The sequence below is a fragment of the Gymnoscopelus microlampas genome (assembly GCF_963454915.1).
Source record: "Gymnoscopelus microlampas genome assembly, chromosome: 10".
NCBI lineage: Eukaryota > Metazoa > Chordata > Actinopteri > Myctophiformes > Myctophidae > Gymnoscopelus > Gymnoscopelus microlampas.
In genome coordinates, this window is record NC_139947.1 from 10,140,561 (window position 1) to 10,163,848 (window position 23,288).

General features: G+C 41.5%; 1 protein-coding gene across 1 annotated transcript in view; it reads right to left on the reverse strand.

Moving 5' to 3' along the window:
• The window catches only part of slc9a8 (solute carrier family 9 member 8), an 88,091-nt gene extending 64,978 nt beyond the window's left edge, over positions 1 to 23,113 (reverse strand). Inside the window, exons 1-4 of the mRNA XM_084069900.1 lie at positions 22,865 to 23,113; positions 20,018 to 20,199; positions 12,562 to 12,642; positions 6,909 to 6,967 (exon numbers count right to left, since the gene is read on the reverse strand). Of these exons, the coding sequence (XP_083926026.1) occupies positions 6,909 to 6,967; positions 12,562 to 12,642; positions 20,018 to 20,199; positions 22,865 to 23,037 (495 nt within the window). The 5' untranslated portion in view covers positions 23,038 to 23,113. The remainder of the gene's footprint in view (positions 1 to 6,908; positions 6,968 to 12,561; positions 12,643 to 20,017; positions 20,200 to 22,864) is intronic.
• Between the last annotated feature and the right edge of the window lie 175 nt (positions 23,114 to 23,288).

Genomic DNA, 23,288 nt, shown 5'->3' on the forward strand with positions numbered 1-23,288 from the left:
TTGGCAGCGCCAGCGGCTCTGTGTTCCGCAGTGAACAACAACACAGGTTACGTTGGTACAGTACAAACTACTCCATCACTCCCAGCTCTACCCCCCTGAGACTCTATCTCTCTCTCTCTCTCTCTCTCTCTCTCTCTCACTCTCTGTCTCTTAAACAAACGGGTCAGAATAGTATCCTATGTAAAGCATTTGCATCACGACCCCCGAGTCAAACCGCTCCTCCCTGCAAACATAGGCCTGTGTATAATCGTAGAGGAACCTCCTCCGCACCTGTAACTCTCTGCTCAGAGATGACTAATGTTGTGTCAATAAAGTGAAAATAAGAGATAAAGCTAGACTCTAGAGCAGGGGTCTTCAATGTTTTCAGTCCAAGGACCCCCCTAGCTGAGAGAGAGATGAAGCAGATGAAAATTGTTTTTCAGATAACTTTTTTTTTTTTAACTTGGTTTGCTCTTTTTTCCCTCTACACTCTTTGCCAAACATAGCCGATCTACAAGCTCACAACGCCTCGCAGCGTTGTGAGCTTGTAGATCTGCTATTTTTGGCTAAAGTTCTCCTCAGAAAAGGGATGCTATGGTTCAAGTGGTTAATGTATAAAAAAATAAATCATATCACACAAAGAATTGGCGGACCCCCTATAGTAGCTCTGAGGGGTCCCGCACCCCCTGTTGAAGACCCCTGCTCTAGAGCCTGACCGATCTTTGGGTCTGATTCCGATCCCGATTTGAGAGTCCTATAGACTTCCTAGTCAAAAAAGTGCAAAATCAATTCTAATCCTTCTGAAAAGCTTGCTGATCTACAAGCTCATAACGTGTCACGCGATGTGAGATTGTAGACCAGCATTTTTTGGAAAACTTTTGAAAAGGTTTTAAAAATGTTCACCTAGTATAATTAGACGTCCTTTAATTAAATAATGAATTAAATATGTAGTCACATCTGTAATTAAAGTGTTCTATATGATGACAGCTTTACATAGCGAACAGGATGAGGAAAGCAACCATCAAACCCATTTTTAAAAAAGTGGTTGAAAGTGGTTAAACGTTGGAACACAATCGGCTGCATAATTGCCGTTAACTATGTCAAAAAAGTCAAATCATGGCCGAACCGATACATATCGGTCACGCTCTAGACAGAGCCACCTGAGACGCAGGCAGGCAAACAAACGTGTCTGTACTGATCGCGTACCGGGGTTATTCAAGGTAAGTGATGATACGGGAGGGGAATGCGGTATCATGTCGGGAGTTCTCAGATGAGTGCTCACGGTGACAGACACATTCGAGCAGATACATCAATAGATATGTCAGAGCGGAAAAACCTTGTACACTGTGCAGTACGTCCAAAACTGTTACTTTTCAGGAAATGGAAAAAAAAAGAAAGAACCTGTGTTCCGCCCCAAAATGACTTTTTTTCTATTGATTAGTCACCCCATGGAGACTTGAATGTATTGATATTTTTTAGTTTTTGTCACTTTCCTAAGCCAATAATTTAATTATTTTATTAAATTATCGGCTTAGGAATGTGACAAAAACAAATTCTCCATGGGGTGACTAACCGATAGATTTTTTGGGGGGTGAACTATCCCTTTAATACTTTTGATTGGTTAAGTTTCGTTGCTGCCGGGCAGAAACCTCTTATCTCCATATTCAAACAAAATGTGACAGCGTCACACAAAAGCATCAAATGTAGCAGATCCACAAGTTTGAAACGCGTTGCGGAGCAACGTGCTTTGGCCTTACAGATCTGCTACTTTTGCTATTTTTTGATTTGAATCCTGAGACGTAACGGTTTCGGACACATGACGTTTCCACCCGACATCGACAACACTTATAAAACCCACAGTAGGACTTGACCATTTACACTTTTTAAAAAAGGTTTCAAAAATAGCAGATCTACAAGCACGCAACACGTCGCAGATCAATGCGTCGCGAGCTTGTAGATCGGCCTTGTACGACAAAGTATATATGTCATAAATTTGACATATATACTTTGGGGGGGGGGGGATATACAAAGCTGAAACACGGATATACAAGGTTTCTGTTTGACATACCTCCAGATAAGGCTCTGGAGGCCATGGGGAGCATGAGGGACAGTGGGGGGGGGGGGCAGTGTTTGGGTGGGGGCAAACAGGGGGGGAAAGGGGGCTCTGATTACTGGGACCGATGACTCAGCAACACTCTGGGGGCCCCCGGGCTGACAAACAATGGGCCCCTGTGTGCAGGACCCATTGACACAACCTGCCTCTTTTTACTAACCCCCTCCATCCCCACCCCACTCACTCTTTTCTCCCTCTCTCTATCTGCTATCTCTCTCTCTCGCTAGTTCGTTTGTTCCCCCGCTCTAACTGGCAGAGAACAAGGAATGTTAATTAAAGGCTGCATAGGCAACCAGAAGAAACAGAGAGCTCAGAGGGGGAGAGAGAGAGAGGGGGGGAGAGAAAGAGCAATGTATTCACAATTGAGCCGATAGGGTGAATGTGATTGGAGAGGCGAGGGAAGGGGGAAAAAAGAGAAAAGAAAGGAGAGGCAGGCAATGGAGAAGGAGAGATGAAAAGATACAGTAGAGAAGAAGTGACATTTGTGTTTGTATGAGAGCGAGAGACAGAGGGGGAGAGAGCGAGAGAGAGAAAGAGGGGGGAGAGAGAGAGACAGAGAGAGAGAGAGAGAGAGAGAGAGAGAGAGATAGACATGAACTTGTCTTGCACCATGCAAGAGAGAGTGTGTCAGAGGGTGAGAGTGAACAAGTGAGATAGAGCAGTGACTCGTCAAGGACCCCCAAACTGATATTTATTTGGTCGTGGCCCCCCATCTGAATACATTCAAGATTGTTTTAAAAATGTTCAAAAATAGCAGATGTACAAGCTTGCAGTGAGCTTGTACATCTGCATTTTTGGTGGCCAACTTATAAACGGATAAAGTGGTTAAAAATATTGTGATGCTATATTAACAAGCATCCTCCTAAGGGCAAGAGAAAGAGTGAGATTATATATATAAGATAATTTACTAATGTGAATTCCTGGATAGGAAATGTGCGAGGAGCACTTCTTACTTTTGGTTTCTATGTCAGATTGCCTAAATCCATCGTACAAATAGTGAAACTTGGAGCACTCTTTACTTTTGGTTTCTTTATCAGATTGCCTACTGTAAGTTTAAATCCATCATACAGATAGTTTAGCTTGGAGCACTACCTAACTTTTGGTTTCTATATTCCTGCACGCTGGCATGCATTCAGCTGACTCAACTTCAACTTGGCAGTGCTGTGGTACAACTCATCACTGTGGCAAACGTTTACTGGAATTACCAGTTGAAAGTAACACTTGGTGGATCTCTCTCTTCGTCTCTCCCTCTTCTTATGGTTTTGTAACATAGTTTTCTCTAAGTTGCAATACAACACAGCTCTGTTTACACATTTTCTTTATTGCCATTTAATTGCACATGCATTGTTTTGTTTTGATTGTTTTGTTCCACTTTTGCTTTGGCAATGTATGTTTTCTCATGCCAATAAAGCCCCTTTGAATTGGAAATTGAATTGAGAGCATGGATTAAATCAAAAATAAAATCTCACAACTGATTTTGTTTTTGTTAGGCTAAATCCCTAATCTGCTATTTGTGAAACAGCGGGAAAGGAGCCCACCACACACTAGCGCTGTGTTTCATAAACAGAATATAGTATGTACAAAAGTATGATGAAAAATTGCCATACAGCTAACCAGTTGAAGAAATTGAGATTGAGGCTTTAACCTTTGCCTATTATAGGATACTAGAGTTTCGGGGGGCTACGCCCCCCTCAACCCCAGCCGCGCACGGGGCCCAGCGTGGCCGCGTGTATATTGGGGTACTCAAATTGCTGGAGTAAAACTGTGGAAAAGTAAAAAAAAAAAAAAAAAAAAATTGAAAAAAATATATTTTTGATGTTTGAGGGGGACCCCCGCGGACCCCCTGCTGGTCGACGGCCCCCCTGTGGAGTGTTGGGCCGCGCGGGGACCCCCCTGGAACATGGCGGACCCCTTCGGTGTATTTGTTTTTTTCATGAAGGTGGTTGCTTGTTTCTGGCGCTTGTTTTTAGAGAACCTGGCATGCCAACGACTTGGCAACCCGACTTGTTTGTTTTTGTGTTTGGGATGAACATGGCACGTGAAGGACGGACATAGTGTGATCGAGACATGAGTGAAGTGAAAGTAACGGCCTGGGTGGAACAAAGGAGGTACGTAAGAAGGGGGGGGGGGGGGGGGGTTGAAGCAAAGGAGCTGCGTGTGTGTTGGTGTGGAGGAGATGGGCAGAGTGCAATGGCGGCGCAAGCCAGCGCATGCTGCCGCACGTTACACCAGAAATGGTGCCTGGAGAAAATGGTGACCAAAAAAAAAGTTTTGAAAAAAAGGAAAAAACCCCCGCAGCGGCTGGCAGCTGTTGTGGTGATGAGGTCGTGCGCAGGGTAAACGGTACGAAGCTGCCTCCCCTTCCGTTTTGTCCGACATTTGGTGAGTAGAATTAATTATGTTGCGCGGTGGAAAAGCTGTAGTGAGCAGTGAGATGTCCCCTACGCGAGGCGTAAATTCAGCGCGGCCGCCGTGGCGAGTCAGTTGCCGACATGTGGTCTGGCGGTGCGTTGTTTATTCGATAACAGAGCTGTGGGGTGTCGCACCCAGGGTGCGGAAGTTGCTCGCCATTTATATAGTTAGATATCCGCGATCATTAGGACTTTCTGGAATGATTGAACATGTATACCAATGCTAGTTAAAACACTCTTTAATCTTAAAAAGAACTACTAACTGAAAATAGTTTGTCACGTGCAACGCTTCCATAGAAGACCTGCTGGCTTCCATATAATTCAAATGACTAAAAGCAGTCGTAGCGACTGAGAACTTTAATCGTGAGATTATTAAGACCGGGAACGCATCTGTGTCATTTTAAGATGTATTTGGCTTTCAAAAATAGCGCCGCGCTGAGCTAGTAGATCTGCTATTTCTGAAATATTTTGATTTTTTTTGGGGTAAAAACATATTTGTAACTAAAATCTTTGCTGCTGGGGGGATTCTGCAAATGTCTTCTAAATCCTAAAGGTTTTCTGAAACACTTTTGTTGCTATAATATCAGTGGTTCTCAAACTTTTTCATGTCAAGGACCACCGAAAATTGTATGTATTTGTCCACGGACCCCCATCTCAAAATATTTTTGTTCCAGGGACCCCCCCACAAGCAAAGATTTTAGTTAAAAATGTTGGCTTTAAAAAAAACATATGGGTTAATGTGTGAGAGAGAGAGAGAGACTATGGTGAACTATGTAAAGTTTAAGTATTATCCCTGGATGAGTTATATATCACTAGACCATACCCGGTCGACGCATCCGTGGGGGGATATGCGCACATGATCTGGCAACCCGGGAGGCAGTTCGTCCCATAGCTGGGCAGCCCCGTAACCATGGCGACAGTGTTTGACACAAAAACGCTAATAAGAAGCTGAGATTTGATGAAATTGAAAAACGGACTTCACAGTTGCGTTCAGATGGTAATGGTCAATGGCTGTGTGGAAAATCAGAGCAATTGGTCCAGCCAGTGAGGAGAACCGGGTATCTTCACATACTCACCTACTCACCACTACGCCCTTACTAGAATTATAGTATGATTGGCATACTGTGCGGTGTCGTAATAAAACGAATGCTGGGTGTGGCTCTGCGGTTAATAGACATCAGACACGTTTGTAAAACAACAGATTTCATGACATGGTAATTTGCCCATAGAAACAGCATGTTTCAACACGGCCAAGCTAAATCCACCCAAATGCTCAACACTGTGTGTGTGCGCTAAGAAGAAAAAAAAACACAAGTGTGTTTTGTTTTTTTCTTTGAACTAAGGCATTTTTCACACTTGGTACTTTGCAACCCTACAAATAAACTCAAGAGTGACTAGGCAGCACCTCTTTTTCTTTACGGCAAGGCTCTGAAAGAGGTAGCCGTCTATACTGTAAGAGGGTCTGTCTGTGTGCATATGATTTTTTTTCCTGTATCGTACCTGTGTTCTCATACTGCAGGTACTATACTTGCAGGTGCAAGTGCAATCTGGGAACCCATTCGGTTAAGAGACCAATCTTGAGAGATTAGTGCAAGTGTCTCCTCTGGTAGGAGACACAAAGAGTCTCCTTTGTGTCTCCTACCGGATACATTAGCATCATTAATATTAGCATCAAATTATTGGCTCAGGGATATGACAAAAAACAAAAGAATCCCCAATAATTCAATGCTTCATGGGGTGTGTAATTGATAGAATTTTTTTTATGTGAGCTACTCCTTTAAATTGTAACTTTAGAAATGTGCAGATACCCTGTAATACACTTATACTGTATGTTGCTTTGTTTACTGTTGAGTGAGAAAACAATGTTGCACATTAACCCATTTAGACCTGAGGCCGATTCTAAAAACGCCTTCTAAATCCTGACCTCAGTTTTCTGAAAAACTTCAAATATCTATTCAAAAAAGACAAAAAAAATGTATGTTGCTATATACTGCACATAGCAACAAGCCCCCCAAAAGGGGTTCCCGTCTTGAAAGGTATAGTTACAAATAGGGGTTCACGCCCTAAATGGGTTAAGCGAATCATCTAATCATCTGGGGACCCCCCCCCCAAAAAAATAATAATAATAATAATAATAATTTGGGGGCCCCCCTGGGGGTCCCGACCCCAAGTTTGGGAACCACTGCTCTAGCCACTTTTTATATAGGATCGTAACTGTTATGTTTCACAGATTCACACCCTACAGTCTGTGGAGCATGTCACACAAACATTGCACTGCTTGTACCTGTTTGTTTGAGAGAGTGACAAACAAACCCTCTCATACAATCTTGAAACATGAATCCAGACCCAGATTAGTCCTGTAATGCAGCAGCAGACTAGAAGTGGGAACAACATTCTTACAGTACCTTCCAGTTGGCCAGCTCCTGGAACTCGATGATCTTAATGAAGCCTCCCATTATGATCCCTGCAAAAGGAGGAGACAGTCGCACATCACTTAAAAACACACCTGTTCAGGAAAGCCTTTCTGTAAATCAACTCATTTTTGCCATACGCATGAATGTTTATTGCATGTATTTATTTGTTTGTATGTTGCTGATGTGGGCATTGCATTTGCAATTTGTATGGATAGTTATATTTCTTTGGGATTCCTCTTATATTCTGTTTTATTACACGTCTTGGTTGAATGCTTGATTCTGATTGGTCAATCAGAAGCTGACGCTGTCCAATCAAAGGCTCAGGGCACCTGCTCATATCAATCTGCACAGCTTGATGTTGTGCTGTGTTCAACATGGCAGCTACAGTATGTAAACAAACACACAATGTCATTTACAGATAAACATTGCCCTCGAGCATGATTTTGAAAACATTTGAAGCGAGAATTAGACAATGCAGTAACCGAATACTGATTCTATTTTATCAACACGTTGCACTGGACGGCCGCACCTGGCATCATTTCATGGACTACTTTCATTACAGTAAGCAATGGAATCCTTCGTTTTGTTGTTCATTTGGGGTCAATGCATTTTTTTGCTTTATTAAGTAGTTGTGTAATAAGCGGAATAATCAATGGGGAGCCCTTCAGGGTGATTTATTTATCCCTTGCATAACTTGTGTTAGCCCTGTTATTCTGTTACCTCTCTTATCAATGGCTTTTAACCAATTTAGACCTTAGGCCGATTCTAAAAACGCCTTCTAAATCTTTTTTGAAGTTTCTTTTTTGAAATGTGTAAAAAATATATGTATATATATGTTGCTATATACTAGCAATATACAACTATATACATAGCAACAGGAACCCCAAAAGGGGTTCCAGGCCTGAAAGGTATAGTTACAAATAGGGGTTTCTGCCCAAAATGGGTTAAATTGTATGATTTATTTTATGCATCTGTTCCAATAGCTATGCAGCAACACTCCTGTTTTGAAAAGTGCCATTCAAATAAAATGATTATTATTATTATTATTATTATTATTATTATTGCACAACACCTCTATCATGGTCAATTCTAACTAGGGTTGTTTTTTTTATTTGTATTAAAAATAAAATGTATATTATCGTCACAATACTATATCATTATCGATGTAATATCGATAGCAAGCCATTTGGTCAAAAATATAATATTTGCTTTTGTCCAATATTGTCCAGCCTTAGCTCCAGCAGCACTCTAAATATTTCACCATTTCATATGAAATTTTTAAAAGAACAGGCGCGGCCCCACCACCACTCGTGCCAGCCCAGCGTGAATGCATGAATGGAAGAAGTACTGTACAAGCTTATAAAGCTGGGAGTTATTATTCATGCGGTTAAGCATAATGGGAGGCCTGCTTGGCAGCGTCCATTAACCGTTTATGGTCAGATGAGATACACTATTGTGTAAGAGGGGCCTTTCTCTTAAGTTGCGTCTTTGAAAAAAGACCCCTTGGGCTTTTCTTTTTTTGCTTTTAAAAAGGAGAGCAGAGAGCAGTCCTTGTTATTTAGACAGTAAAATCCTCAGTGTTGTTAATTTATCTCTGATAAATTACGGGTCCCTTTGGTTCCATTTGTACACTCTCAGTGATACAGACCCGTATGTGTCCATTTGTGTGCTCTGACTTAAATTAACACAGAATTTACACAGCTCAGAAGAACACATTCACAAACCACTTAAACCCTATACACTTAGTTCACTGGGGGTCCTCTAGAGCTCTAGACTTGATTCGCTCCTTTTTTCCCCTCTACACCAAATCTCTTCCCTGATCGCCGATCTACAAGATCATCACAAGACGGCGTGACTCATTGTGAACTCAGGGTCTCAAAAGCACTGTACAGGTCGTGTTCTACTTGACCGAAGATCATGTCCATTTGCCAGGAAAAATAACAATTTTGTTATTGTATTGTAAGTGTATGTGTGGGTGGGGTCACCATTACTAGTGGAACACTTGCACCAGTCACTACGCAAAATTGGCCGTTTCGGGGCAACCAGAAAGCAAACTCCACTATTGTTTTTACTTGCCCTGGGCAATAGGGCAATAGGGCAATCCTTAATGGTGTCAACCCCTGCAGTGAACTTATTTCCGCCAAATGTTCACCCCCAGAATAGGGATGCCAGGGGCTCATGTAGTTAAAAACTAAAGAGGAAGGAAAAACAAAGGCGTGTGAGGAGAGCAAGGACAGAGAGGCAGATGAGGTTGCGATTGAGAAAGTGGTGTGGGGTGTGAGGCGAGTAGGCCTGTCACAATTATTACATAATCGCAATCACTTGAGATAATCACAATTATTTGCCATAATTATCATAATCGTTGAAAAAATGTCAAATTTTTCCAAAAATAGCAGATCTACAAGCTTACAACGGGTCACAAAGTGACGTGTTGTAACAGCCCTATGTGGGGTGACAGCCCTATGTGGGGTGTGAGACGTGACAGCCCTATGTGGGGTATGAGACAAGGGGTGGATGAGCACACAACCGCCGCACAAAACAAGACGGAAGCACCGGCGCACAGAAGAAGCACGGTCAAGGACGAAGGGAAAGAATGGGTGGAGGAAGGAAACCAAGCGGTCCATCCCCCGATTTGTATAAGCAGTGTTATCTCTCTTGGACAGAGTCAGAGGACCCAGCTGCATGGCCCTCGAGACGAGGTCTGTCTGCGATGCGTCATGCGGGGATACGCGAGAGAGGAAGGGAAGAGGTCAGCGCTGAGGTCACGGTGGTTCCGAGTGGCCGTGGCTGGCTGCACAGGCCAGCGTAGAAAAGAACATGACCGCGGACGGACGGCGCGAGCGGAGAAACCAAAACATGACCTCAATTGTCCTGGCGAAAGAAAGCATTGAGGGTTTTGTCTCCAGGAAAAACACACACAAAATATTAGGGTAACTTTTAAGCTCCAGGGTCTTTGTAACCACTTAAAAAGGACTACTATTTTAACGTTTCAAGTTTCTAAACGAACGTGATGACGTCCTGGGGCCGTTCATGTAGAAACATCTTCACCCTACAGTATATCACGTTAACGTCCTGGGGCCGTTCATGTAGAAACATCTTCACCCTACAGTATATCACGTTAACGTCCTGGGGCCGTTCATGTAGAAACATCTTCACCCTATATCACATTAGTTTAGCAACGTCCTCATGTTACCAGTCCAAATAAGGACATTTATGTCACAGAGGGTTTCCTATACTTCCGTATCTCCACGTGAAGGAAATGGAATATATCGTTGCTGTCGGGCAGAATTTAACTTTTTGTGTTTTTTCGTAAATTAACATTCAGTGCCAAAAATATTTCTGGCTATATCACCCCTGTGCCAGAGCCAAAAATACATTGTAAAAAAAAAGTGCTTAGGAAGCGAGATACAGCTTTTTTCAGTAAGATGTTAAACAAGAAGTGAATGGAGCAGCAAATCTTCAAACCATGATATCTTGGGTTCTGAACATTTTTTTTCAAAAAAAAAAAAAAAAAAAAAAAATTGTATTATTTTTTTATTCATGACGTCTCAGACGTCATTGGCACTCTGGGCTTATGAAAAACGTGACGTCTCAGACGTCATAGGCACTAAATGAGTTAACTACAGTCTCACACAAAAGCATCAAAAGTAGTATATCTGCTACTTTTGCAATGTTTTTATTTGAATCCTGAAAAGTAACAGTTTTGGACATATGAGGTTTCCACCCGACAGAGACGATACAATCGTAATGGCATTTGGTTATATATTCTGTCTCACAAGACGTAACACTTGTAGTCTACCTCCACAGCCTTTGTGATCTACTGGTAAATCGCTATCTACCTTTTGGGCACCCCTGGTCTGCGGTATAGTAATGACATAGCTTAATGTAGAAAATGAGCAGCATTCCCCTTTAATAGATTGTTCTACTGTGGAACTTCTCCAGCATCTGTGCTGCATAAAAGGCTGTATTAAAACAACTATTTTCATCTGCCCGGATCTAAATGTAGACGTCTCTACTTGAAGGCCGGAGACTATAGTCACTTAGGCGATCTGCGTGGGAGTTTATATTGTGAATTTGTGACATGCAGTGTAGCTTTGGAGAGAGAGAGAGGATCCAGGAGAAAAAAGGAAGCAGGGAGGGAAAGAGATGAAAAGAAGGAGAACAGCCATTTTAGATTGAGAACAGCCTTTCATTATTTATACAAAAGCAGAGAGGAGCATTGTTGCCAACTCCAAAATGAGTCTGTTATTTTCTGCTTTATTTTTTTTTATTTTTTTTCAGAACTTTCACTGCCCTTGCCAAACAGCCGAGTGTACTTACTGTATATATGAGGTAACAGTATGAAAATATTTAAAGGGAGTGAGTGTATGTGATATTTTTTAGCGGCGCTAGCCGCTCTATACCTTTAGGTATAGAGCGGATATTAGCCCTCTATGCCTGGCTTTTGCGTCAACGTTCTGATTGGTCAGGTGCGCCAACGTTCTGATTGGTCAGGTGCGTCAACGTTCTGATTGGTCAGGTGCGCCAAAGTTGTGATTGGTCACTATTCATGACATCACTATGATGTCATGAATATAGAATTCGATGTCTATATAAACGATGACAATGACTTCATCTTATTATTCATTTGGCTAAAGTCTCCGTCTAGGTAAGTTATTTAAAGTTAATATGACGAATAGAAAGAGAAAGATACAAGAACAGATGAAGGGTGAATGTATAGAAAGAACACATATCGATGACATAATGTATTCAAAGGCGCCGCTACCTTCACACAGGGTGTGATTTTTGTTATTTCATTTAAAAGAGTTAAAGCTCTATATTCTGATAGCAATCGTTGCTGCAGAGTGTTTCTTCAATAACAGGGGTCTGGCTCCCTGCCTCTCCAGCTCCTAACCCATTTAGAACTGAGGCCTTTTTTCTCTCCTATCCTAAATCCTAATCTAAGTTGTATGAAACTCTTCAAATTTCTATTCAAAGAAATAATAATAATCATGTTGCTATATACATGTAGCAGAGTGGCTCACAACCTCAGCCTGATGGCCTGAGAGTCTAATATCTCCACCGAGCTCTAGGGAATTCCCTTTGGCTTAGTGGTTAAGATGTTGGCTTTCCATGCGGGAGACCCGGGTTTGAATCCCGGGCGTTACATTGGTACCGTGACCCGGATTGTTTCCCCGTGGGAGGAGGTCAAAAGGGGGTTGAGTGTAGCAGAGTGGCTCACAAACTCTGCCTGATGGCCTCAACATCTAATATCTCCCCGAGCTATAGGGAATTCCCTTTGGCTTAGTGGTTAAGATGTTGGCTTTCCACGAGGGAGACCCTGGGCTCGAATACCGGGCGTTATATACATAGCAACATCTAAAATGACACGGATACTTTGCCAGATTGAAAGATATAACACTGTAAAGGGTTTCGAGGTATACATTTAAATAAACATAAAATACAAGTTCAGGTTAGGAAACCAATTGTACCCAATCAGGAGAGAGAACTCCACAAAGATCACTTATCAGCTTAAATGTTCCGATTCCAGTTCCAGTTTTGTCTGCTCATTGTCGTTTTTTTTTGTGTCACCTCATTTTTTACATTTACATTTTTTACATTTAGGAACAAGTCTAGCCAGTGCATGTTATTAAGCAATACTCACCTAAGGACACAACAGCTACACTCTCAGGGAGGAAATGCAGCTTGAACTTAATAAGCAGATGCACCAATATGATGCAGATACCTGTAGGAACACAAGACCATAGATATTATTACTACTCAGGACAAAAGAAAACGCATTCACTCAAACCCTGGCCAGCATTTCTGCAAAGCTGTGGTCACATGATCTAAACCAGTGGTTCTCAACCTTTTCAGGCCGTGACCCCCCAAAATGATAATTTGAACTGGGGACCCCCTCACCCTGATAAGCACTTGGAATGTAAGGAGTATCGGTTCCACAGATAAATATTGTGAAAATAGCAGATCTAAAAGCTCACAACGCCTCGCGTTACGAGGCGTTGTGAGCTTATAGATCGGCTATTTTGACATTTTTTGCCTCTTTCTTATATTAGGCTATTTGACAATTTGGCCAAAGTTTTACCCATTTTTATAGTAAGTCTTTTTTTTTTAGATAATAAAAAGGTCTTAAATGTCCTTAAATTGTCACTTCACGGTCATCTGGGGACCCCCCCAAAATCATGTGGGGACCCCCCCTGGGGGTCCCGACCCACAGGTTGAGAACCACTGATATAAACAAGGTGTCCCGTGTCCATTTGTCATCCACAGTAGGCTATTAGAACTACTGCAGTAGTGGCTGAAGAGCCTCTGCCTGATATCTCCCCCGGCCATGGGGGAATTCCCCTTTAGGCAAGTGGATAATATGTTGGCTTTCCACGCGATTCCCTGCCGTTACATGGGCATCGATCAACCGGTACGTTAACGATTATAGCCTAATTATGACGTGTGGATAAACAGATTCTAATACAAAATGAAGTGTGCTTAATGTAAAACAGATAATGGCCTTGCAATCTCAGTTGAGTGATAAACACACCAGATGACTGTCATCAATATTATTGGCATGTGGTGTAGGCTATGTTATTAGTAATACATTATATCAGTGCAATGAATCAGTGGCCACACACAAATTACCATATTGGTTATGAACTCGCCCCAAAAAACTAGAACAACAAACCACACCTAACCACATTAACACTGGCCTCCCTAGTTTGGGAAAATCTTCAAAAACTTTCACACATGTTTACAATTTTCCAGAACAAATAAAAATAAATGCTCATCTGTATCACAATTACTACGTAATCACAATTATTTGAGATGATCGCAATTATTTTTTGCATGATCGTCATAATCGTTTCCATGTTGAAAAATGATCATACACTTTCCAACAGCAGTGGAAATAGCAGATCTACAAGCTCACAACGCGTTGGCTATTTCCACTATTAATGTTTTTATTAAAGTATTAAGTTATTAAATATGTTTAGTAATTTCTTTGTATATTTAGGTTGTTTGTCACATTTACCCTGTGACACTTCAAAGCTTAAAAGCCAAAAAGAAACACAATTTGTATTAATATGTTCCAGTGTTCAACGACAATTAAATTGTTAATTGCGATTATATGTGTGATAATTCATCGTCACGTAAAATGTCATAATCGTGAGAGCCCTAGTTTGTAGATCTGCTATTTTCCCGATTCATCGTACGGCAAACTTACATAAGACTCAAGTGGTTAAAGGGTAATTGGAACGATCCCCACAGAGCCTATTAGGATGTGGTGTGTCGCCCCAGGGGGCGGGGCGCACGGGGAGCAATTACAAGGTCCATCGTCTCTGCTCAGGGACACCGGTCCGCAGCACAACGCCTGGAGGGCTGGGGATCGAACCGGGATCCTTGTGACTCCCACGCGACCCGCTCTACCTCCTAAGCCACCCTGCCCTCCCATCCTCTCCTTTCACCTCCTCTACCCAGGGGATATTTGTAGTCATCCCCGATGGGACTGGGGAAAATAACTTTTCTCCATCTCACCAAGGATATTCAATTATTAAAGATACGCCATCCCAATTGGAGTGACTAGAGGCAAAATGGTACACAAATCCTACAAATGGTCTCCTAAGTGGGCACCGTCTGATCTCGCGAACGTGCAATGTTTACCGGTGCTAGATCCCGAGAGAGTGTGTTGCTGGGACAGAGAAAGGTCAATAATAAAGTATATTTTATCCTGATTTGTCTCTCTGGGGGAAAAAAAAGCCATTTTAGTATGAAAATCTTGGTAAGATTGTGTGGCTTGTGACGATCCGGTCCAAGATTTAGTTCAGTGACGATGGGGCTAAAGAATGGTTCAGAAGCTGGGTTCACGTTCACTCTTCCATTGGGATGAATAGACTCTCCAACCGGCTTCCGGTCTCCTAAAAAAAGGCGGCCTCTTACTTCACGCAGATACAGGAAGTGAACCGGAGATGGCATGTCTTTCTTTTTGTCTTGGATCTGACCCAGCAGTGTGCCGCTCAAGTGAGCGCACGGGGGAAGCAGTTAGGGATGTTAGGTGTCTTCATCTGGCTCAGGGACACTTCACTTGGGACATGAAGCCTGGAGGGGCCAAAGGTCGAACCGCGGAACCTAGTAGTCGATTTCCGGACAGCCGCGATACCTATTGTGCTGCTATGGGCCTTAGAGACACACGGGCTACTAGCCAAAGTAAAGCCTGAGAAACGCTAAACATTTGAACAGCACGTGTGTGTGTGTGTGTGTGTTTATACAAACAGAAGAATGCCAGCACTCGAGGAAGTGTCCTTCAGTTTATTCAGATAGGTGAAGCACGCGTGTTCTGCCAGCGACTATCTGAATAATAAATAAGCGTGTTTGTGCCTAGACAGAGAACAGTGGAAGCCCCTGCTGTGTGCATGGAAGAGAGGGAGGATTTTCTTTACTCCTGTTAAAGGGGAATTTCGCCCCACGTTGTTCTTACCTTTACTATGACGTTATGATATCCTAGGACGAGTGGTACAGTACAGAAATTCCATAACTCCATAACGGATCCGCCACAGTTAAAAACAAGCGCCTATAGCTCATGCTTTAAATCGCATAATTTAACTCTATGCCTGCCAATGACGTATATATACGTCTTTTAATTTTAATTTTTTTTTTAATTTTTTTTTTTTTTTTTGCATTTTTTTATAATTTCAACCCTTGTCGAATTACGAACAGATTAGGAGCTAAAAATGTTCGAAGATTTGCTGCTCCATTCACTTCAATGTTAAAATTCAAACGGACAAACAATTCACTTTGTTTTTTGGTTTAAAACTACTGGTTTTGAGCTATATTGAAACATCAAACAACACATGTCAACGAGGTCAAAATGACCTCGTTGACATTTGTGAAACCACACCTGAATCTCATCTGTGATTAGAAACCATCTGGGGATCAATCATACTGGAGGAAAAAAATCTGTGGCTACGCGAACAGGTACCAAAATCATGGCAAAACCCTGGCAGAGGCTACAGACTGTTCTGAAAAAACTCTGGCAGGCAGAGAGTTAATAGCTTTTTTTTTTTTTTTCAGAGATCTGATGTTTACGGTGAGAGAACATTATGCAACCTGTTGTTCTTGAACGCGCTCGACTGTAAGCCGAGCTTTGCACAACACTTCCGGCGCCTGACCGGAGGTGTCCCATTTTTCTACCCATATTCATAAAATAGGTCCTCACTAACGCTCTTTATAATATGATACGATTTTTGTCTACTCGGTCTGTGTCTCATAGGAAGGCTGTAGAGTAGACAGTTCGGAAACCCGCCTACCAGTGACATCATCGATGGGGAATCCAAGCTAATAGAAAGTGCAGGCTTTCTATTTCTGGCAAGTTAGCATGCTATAATGGAAGCCATTGTTCTCACGTTAATAAAAAAAATGAAATCTTGTTTAGAAAAAAAAACCTGCCTAACAATGATGTCACTGGTAGGTGGGTTTCTGAAATGTCCACAACCCTCCTATGAGACACAGACCGAGTACAAAAAAGGTAACATTTTATCATGAGCATTAGTGAGGACCGATTGTATGAAGATATTGAAAATGATGTTGAAGATGGTTGAAGTCGTCCTTTAAGTGACATTAAATATAATATGGTATTATGTTCTTGAAACAAACACAAATCATATACTATGTTGTAATTGCAACATTTAAGACACAAAATGCCGAGAAACAGAATAGAAGGTGCAGACTCATTTGCACACCTACAGTAGCCTGGAACCTACAGTTGCACACCTGGAATGTGGGTGTGACGCATAGTGCATACCAAAGTGGTTTTCTGTGTTTTTTTTTCTGTCAAAACATCTAAAACATTCACGTCACCTTCACATAATGCTAGAGCTTGACTGATGGCAGATTTTTTGATCCAATGTCGATCCCAATTTTGGTGAGTATTAGATCACCGACTACCGATGTTTAAACCTACATATTTTGTAAAAACATAAATAAATACATACATAAAAGGTAAAGAATGAAAATCATAAATAAAAGTGCAAAATCTTGAAATCAATTTGATTTAAATGTGCATTTGAGAAACAACTTGAGCAAACACATACATTTAAAATTAAAAACATTTTGATAGTTACAAAATATGAATTAAGTATATAGCGTATATTAAACTTTAATTATGAAAATAACAACATTAAACTTTAATCACACAATGAACAAGACACACCCCCTGGACATGAAGCTAGTATGTCACAGGGACCGTCCCCCGGAATCCAACTCTTGATGGCGATTGCCAAGCATCGAGGCATCGAGGCATTGGGTACCATTTTTAGTCTCTGGTATGACTCAGGCTGACTATTGAACCCTGAGTGCCTAGTCTCAGGGCAGACAGTTGAACCACAAGGCCCCTGAGCAGGCTTTTTTCAGAATAAAGTTTCAGCGATGGTGCGTAAACTAGGCCTTTCAAGGTCTTTCTCAGAAATGAGAAATGCAGGACCCCGCCCCCCCTCCCCCGAGAGGGGTTTCAGAAGCTATTCTACCTTCCGTCCTGCCGAATCGAGCAGAGGCCTTAAAACAGACACCGATGGCTAAAGGTTAACAGTGCCTCTAGATAGTGCAATTATATGCAGTTCTGTGTGTAGTACCCCTGGGTCATTTCTCATTACTGTTGACCTGTACTAACCCGGTGAAGCTATCGATGTGCTACAGCCAAGTTTAGCTAAATGAAAAAAGAGCAGAGGTTTACCTACAGTAGTGCTTGTGACTGAGCAGTGTTGATTTTGTCGACTAAAACTATGACAAAAAATGTCGTCGACTACCTTTTTTCACTGACGAAAAACTAAATGAAAACTAGGCTATGATGACTAAAACTAAGACAAATATATTGACAATTTCATCAACAAATAAAAACTAGACTAAAATGTTAGGGAGGGACTAGTGGAGAAGAGATCCAATAGAACGCGTTGCGCTGCGACACGTTGTGAGCTTGTAGATCGACTATTTTCAGCATTCAACCAAGTGTACAACTTTTTTTTTAAATCGACTAAAACTAGACAAAAACATTTCAGATGACTAAAATATGACTAAAACTAAATGGAATTTTATTCAAAAGCCTATGACTAAAACTAAATCAAAATGTGCTGTCAAAATCAACACTACAACTGAGACAGTCCTATCCAATCATTTACACCTAGCAAGCGTACAATATTTGACGTGAATAAGTGAATAAGTGGCATATATAAGTCTTTGAATTAGGCATTGCACCAGCTCCTGTGACTGACCTTTAATGAGTGATTTACCACTTAAACCCTATATGCTTTGTTGACTGGAGTCCCCCAGGGGTCTATACTAGCTCCCCCCCCTCTACACCAAATATCCTTGCCGAAAATAGCTGATCTACAAGCTCACAACGTGTCGTGTGTGGTGACACACTGTGAGCTTGTAGATCTGCTATCTTAGGGTTCAGAACGCATAGAGAACTTAAACGCATAATGGACACTGTTCTGCGTGTGGTTTCATCTCATGACCAAAACCTTTTCTTCACCCACATCCTTTCCTCTGAACCTGCCAGTAAGTGGTGATGACTACTACTTTGCAGACAGGAAAGAGGGGCCCAGCAAGCCATCTCCTGAAAGCTTTTCAAAACCGTATCGATGCAGGTCAACATCTGCAACCCGCGATGGCAAAGACGATTCAGCTTGTCAGTTTTCGCAGGGAGATTTTACCCCATCGCCTTTACTATGCCGTGGGGCCTGGCTAAGGTGAAGATTCAAAGATCCAAGATTCTCCAAATACACGAATGGATCTTGGTCATTTTATGGGGCGAGACTCCAGAGAAAGAGTTTTTTTTTTCTTTCTAGCTGCCGGCGCTTTTCTGTCATGCGTTTCTAGAATCTAAAATCTAAGTTGACGATTAATTGTCATACAAATAATTGCGATTAATAATTTAAATGTGTTTTGGGCATTGGCGGATTGGAACATGAATAAAAAAATAATTTGTTTGCCTTTTAGGATTCATAAACAAGACATACACACGGCAAATATGACAAATAACTGAAATAAACAGAGATTACAGACATATTTAATAATTCTACACTTTAAAATAATAAACCGAAAGCAACACCACGCAGTCGCTATTGAAATCTCCCCACAACAACACACGCGACCACTTCGCTTCAACCCCCGCCGTTGCTTTCACTTTGCTCATGTCTCTCTATCACACCACACTCACGCTAAATAGCTACAAGCTTACAACGCGTCACGCTATTTTTGGAAAATACTTGAAAATGTATGAACATTTTTCAACATGGAAACAATTATGCAACATAATTGCGATTATCCCAAATAATTGCAATGAGGCGATTATGTATAATAACAGTGACAGGCCTAGCCTCAAGCTGAAAATGTTTCACCTTTCACTCATCAATGTCACTTTCCCATGCAGAGGGTTGGGGAGACACGCCCGCAATAATTACGCAGAGGCGTCTCGCTCAGTGCATGTGTAGCGCTATGGATATGATAATATCTAGCATTCAGTTATGTTTTGTTTTAAACTGTAATGTTTAATTTCAAACTGTACTGTTTAATATGTATTTACTGTGATGTTGTTTGTTGTTGCACTGCTGTTTGTCCAGTGTTTTTTGGTGTTTATAGTGTTCATTGTTCAGTAGACCACAATGGAAACAAGCTGTAAGCTTTTTTTGTGGACATCCAAGTTGACTTTTTTAAAAGTGTGTTGTTGTTTTGTCATTGTCAGTAAATTATCCAAGCAACCAACTAAAAAAAAACACTTTCCGTGGATAGGGCCAGGGTCCTTCCTGTGGACAGGGCCCCTTCTGCCAACATCAAGAAGAGACTGAAAAACAGATAGCCTACAGCAGTGGTTCTCAAACTATTTCATGTCAAGGACCCCCAAAATGTTACGTATTTGGCCACAGACCCCCATCTCAAAATATTTTGTTCCAGGGACCCCCAGAAGCAAAGATTTGAGTTAAACATGTTGGCTTAAAAATGATTGTGATGCCATATTAACACATTTTGGTGGGGACCCCCTGGAACCGCCCCCAAGGACCCCTGGGGGTCCCCAGACCCCACATTGAGAACCAATGGCCTACATATACAGGAAGAGCACTGACCAATAACCAGCAGGCTGAAGAATATGGTCATCCCACTGGACTGCTCCTCCTCTTGGGCCTTGACGCCGGTCTGGACAGGCAGGATGGGCTTAGGCGTCGGGGGAGCAGGAGGGGTGGTGGGCCGGGCGGCAGGGTTGGCGGAATGGAGGGTCCCATTGGCAGGACCGTCGGTGTCATTAGACCTGCCGTAAAGAGAGAGAGGGGGATGAAAGGCAAGGATTTTTTCACTTTGAATCACCGAACACGGTTTGGTGGTTGTGGTGAAATTAGAGAAGCTCTTGGCTAAGGGTTGGTGGAATGGAGGGCCCCGTTGCCAGGACTGTCGGTGTCATTAGGCCAGCTGTAAGCAGAGACGGTATGAAAGCAGTTTCACTTTGAATAACCGAACAAATAGGTTGGTACCGTAGTTGTGAAATAGGCCTGTCAAAAAAAATCGATTCATGAATAAATCGCGATTCTTAATGCCACGATTTTAAAAATCGATTCAAAATATTAAAATCGTTTTTTTGAAAAAAAAAAAAAAAAAGAAAACTTTTTTTTTTTTTTTTTTAAATAAGTTAGTACCTTTTTCACTGGCAATTTGTCTGAAATCAGTGTCAGAAAGACTGCCTGACATGATCTGGCTGCATTGAAGTGTATGATTCAACTTTTCATGGTTTATATTATATTAAAATGTTCTAGTATAATTAAAGCAAAGTGATTTGGGGTAGAAAATCGCAATAAATCGCAGAATCGAATATCAATTAATCGCAGAATCGCAATTTTAATCGAATCGGCACCCTAGAAAATCGCAATAAATCGCAGAATCGAATCGAATATCAATTAATCGCAGAATCGCAATTTTAATCGAATCGGCACCCTAGGAATCGATTTTGCATCGAATCGTGAGGTTTAAAGTGAATCGTGACACCCCTATTGTGAAATTAGAGCAGTGCTTCTCAAACTTTTTTTATTTATTTCAAAGAACCCCATTACTCTGAGAGTAAACAAATGGAACCAAATGGACCTGTAAATGTCCATTTGGTTCCATTTGGACTGAGGCACACTGGACCCCAGTGGGTTTCCACTGGCAAGTCCATGCACCACAACACACCACCAAGTGGGCTCAATGGAGCCGAAGAGGGCCCACACCAGAGTGGTCCGAGGCAGGCCAAACAGGGCCAACCGGTGATGTGTAATGCAGTGGTTCTCAAAATATTTTGTGCCAAGGACCCCCAAATTGATATGTATTTGGCCACGGACCCCCATCTGAAAATGTTTTGTGCCAGGGACCACCAGAAGACAAGATTTATGTAAAAAGAATAATTCTAAATTATTCTACATTTTCCAAACATTTCCAATATTTTTCAAATAATTTCCAAAAATAGCAGATGTACAAGCTCGCAGCGTGGCACGAAGTGACGTGCTGTGAGCTTGCTGTGAAAGGCAAGCTTTTCACTTGTAGATCTTTCATTTTAGAAATTAGAAATTAGAAAATGATTCGAGTATCGACTTTCGTCTTTTATAGGAATACGTGAACGCACATTCAGCCTGGTTTAACAATCCTGGCTCGACAAAGCCGCTCCTTCTCAGCTCGGCTTGGCGTTCGTGGAACTGAATAAACCAGGCTGAACAGCGTAGGCTTGTCAAACCTGGATTTGCCTTTTAAACCAGGATAATTTAATTCCGCTTTCGTGAAGCAGGGCCAGGGTAACCCTATTACTGAACAAACACTCTAGCAGTCTATAATACTATAGCACTGATTACTATGGAAATATAGAGCTATTTAAAGGGATATTGTGTAACTTTGCCCTGCGTTTACATAACAAAACAATACATACAATTTTTGTACCCATTATTTCGCTCTATACCAGCAGTCACGCTGGAGTAGTGTGGCGGTGTTTACCTGCAGACCGAAACACATTGGCCTCTCGCAGTGTTTTGATGTTTACACTGTTTGTCTACCAAAACAAACACTAAAATACAGCGAAAGGCCCATGTTGTGTGCTTCTGCAGGTAAACACCACCATGTGATCCTCCTCCAGTGGCTGATAAACTGCTGGTATCGAGGGAAATTATTCTTTCAAACTTATTTTAACAAATATATATAATCACTACTACAGCACCTTTAAACAGGGAAAGCACCCGTTATTTTAGATCTGTTCGTTGGCTATTCAAAAATAGCAGATCTACAAGCCCAGCTTGCACATCTGCCATTTTAGAAAAATCTTGAAAGTGTGAGAACTATTGATTTAGAAAGCATTTGTAGACTCGGCCTCAGGTCTTATAAATGGTCTTATAAATGGTTAGGTTTTAACAAGCGAGACAGTGTACAGGAGGAGGGCTTCATGGCAGCTGGCAGGTGCAATTATCTAAGGTGTAAATTAACTAAGTACATGTACTCAAGTACTGTACTCTTGAGGTATTTTTTACTTTACCGGAGTATTTCAAATTTTCAGTACTTTTACTTCTACTCCACTACATCTCAGAGGCAAATATTGTACTTTTAATCCACTACAATTATTTGAAAAATATAGTTATTAGTTACTTTGTAGATTTTGCGTATTATATAATTACATAACAGACATTAACCACTTCAGCCCATTTTAATAGCCGTCGGTATATACAATATTATATTGATACCAATACTTTTACATTTTGAATTCCAGACTTTTACCAGAGTATTTCTACATAACAGTATTGCTACTTTTACTTAAAGTAAAAAAGTGTGAGTACTTTTACCACCACTGTTACAGGGTCTTTTAGCAAGACAAGACACCTCCACTGAGGGCTTCGTGGCTAGCTGGCAGGTGAAATGATTATGTAATAATTATCACTTTTAATGTAATAAAAAAAAAGCCACCAAACCTGACAGACTGTCCATCTTTCTGCAGGTCCTTCACATCATCATGTGTTAATGTTTGCTGGCTATTATCATCAACGGGAGGAACTATCTTATCATCCACACCTCCATGTCCCTCCTGGACACACGGGCTCGGTGTCAACAACAAAAATAACAACACAACACATTCACCTTTCATCCTTACACACACATATACACACAGTACACATTAAACAAATGACACTAACAACAGCTCCATGTCGACTCTGCCATGTTATGTGTTGACTGCTTGCTACACGTTCACACTTCCTTGTTCCTGGTAAAGTCCCGCATGGGAGTTGTAGTTCTTTGTTTACCATAAACTATATATCTTGTAATGAAAGGACGCGTTTTACATGTTTTCATTTACAAAATATCTACAGAACGAGTAATTGTATTGTCTTAATGTAC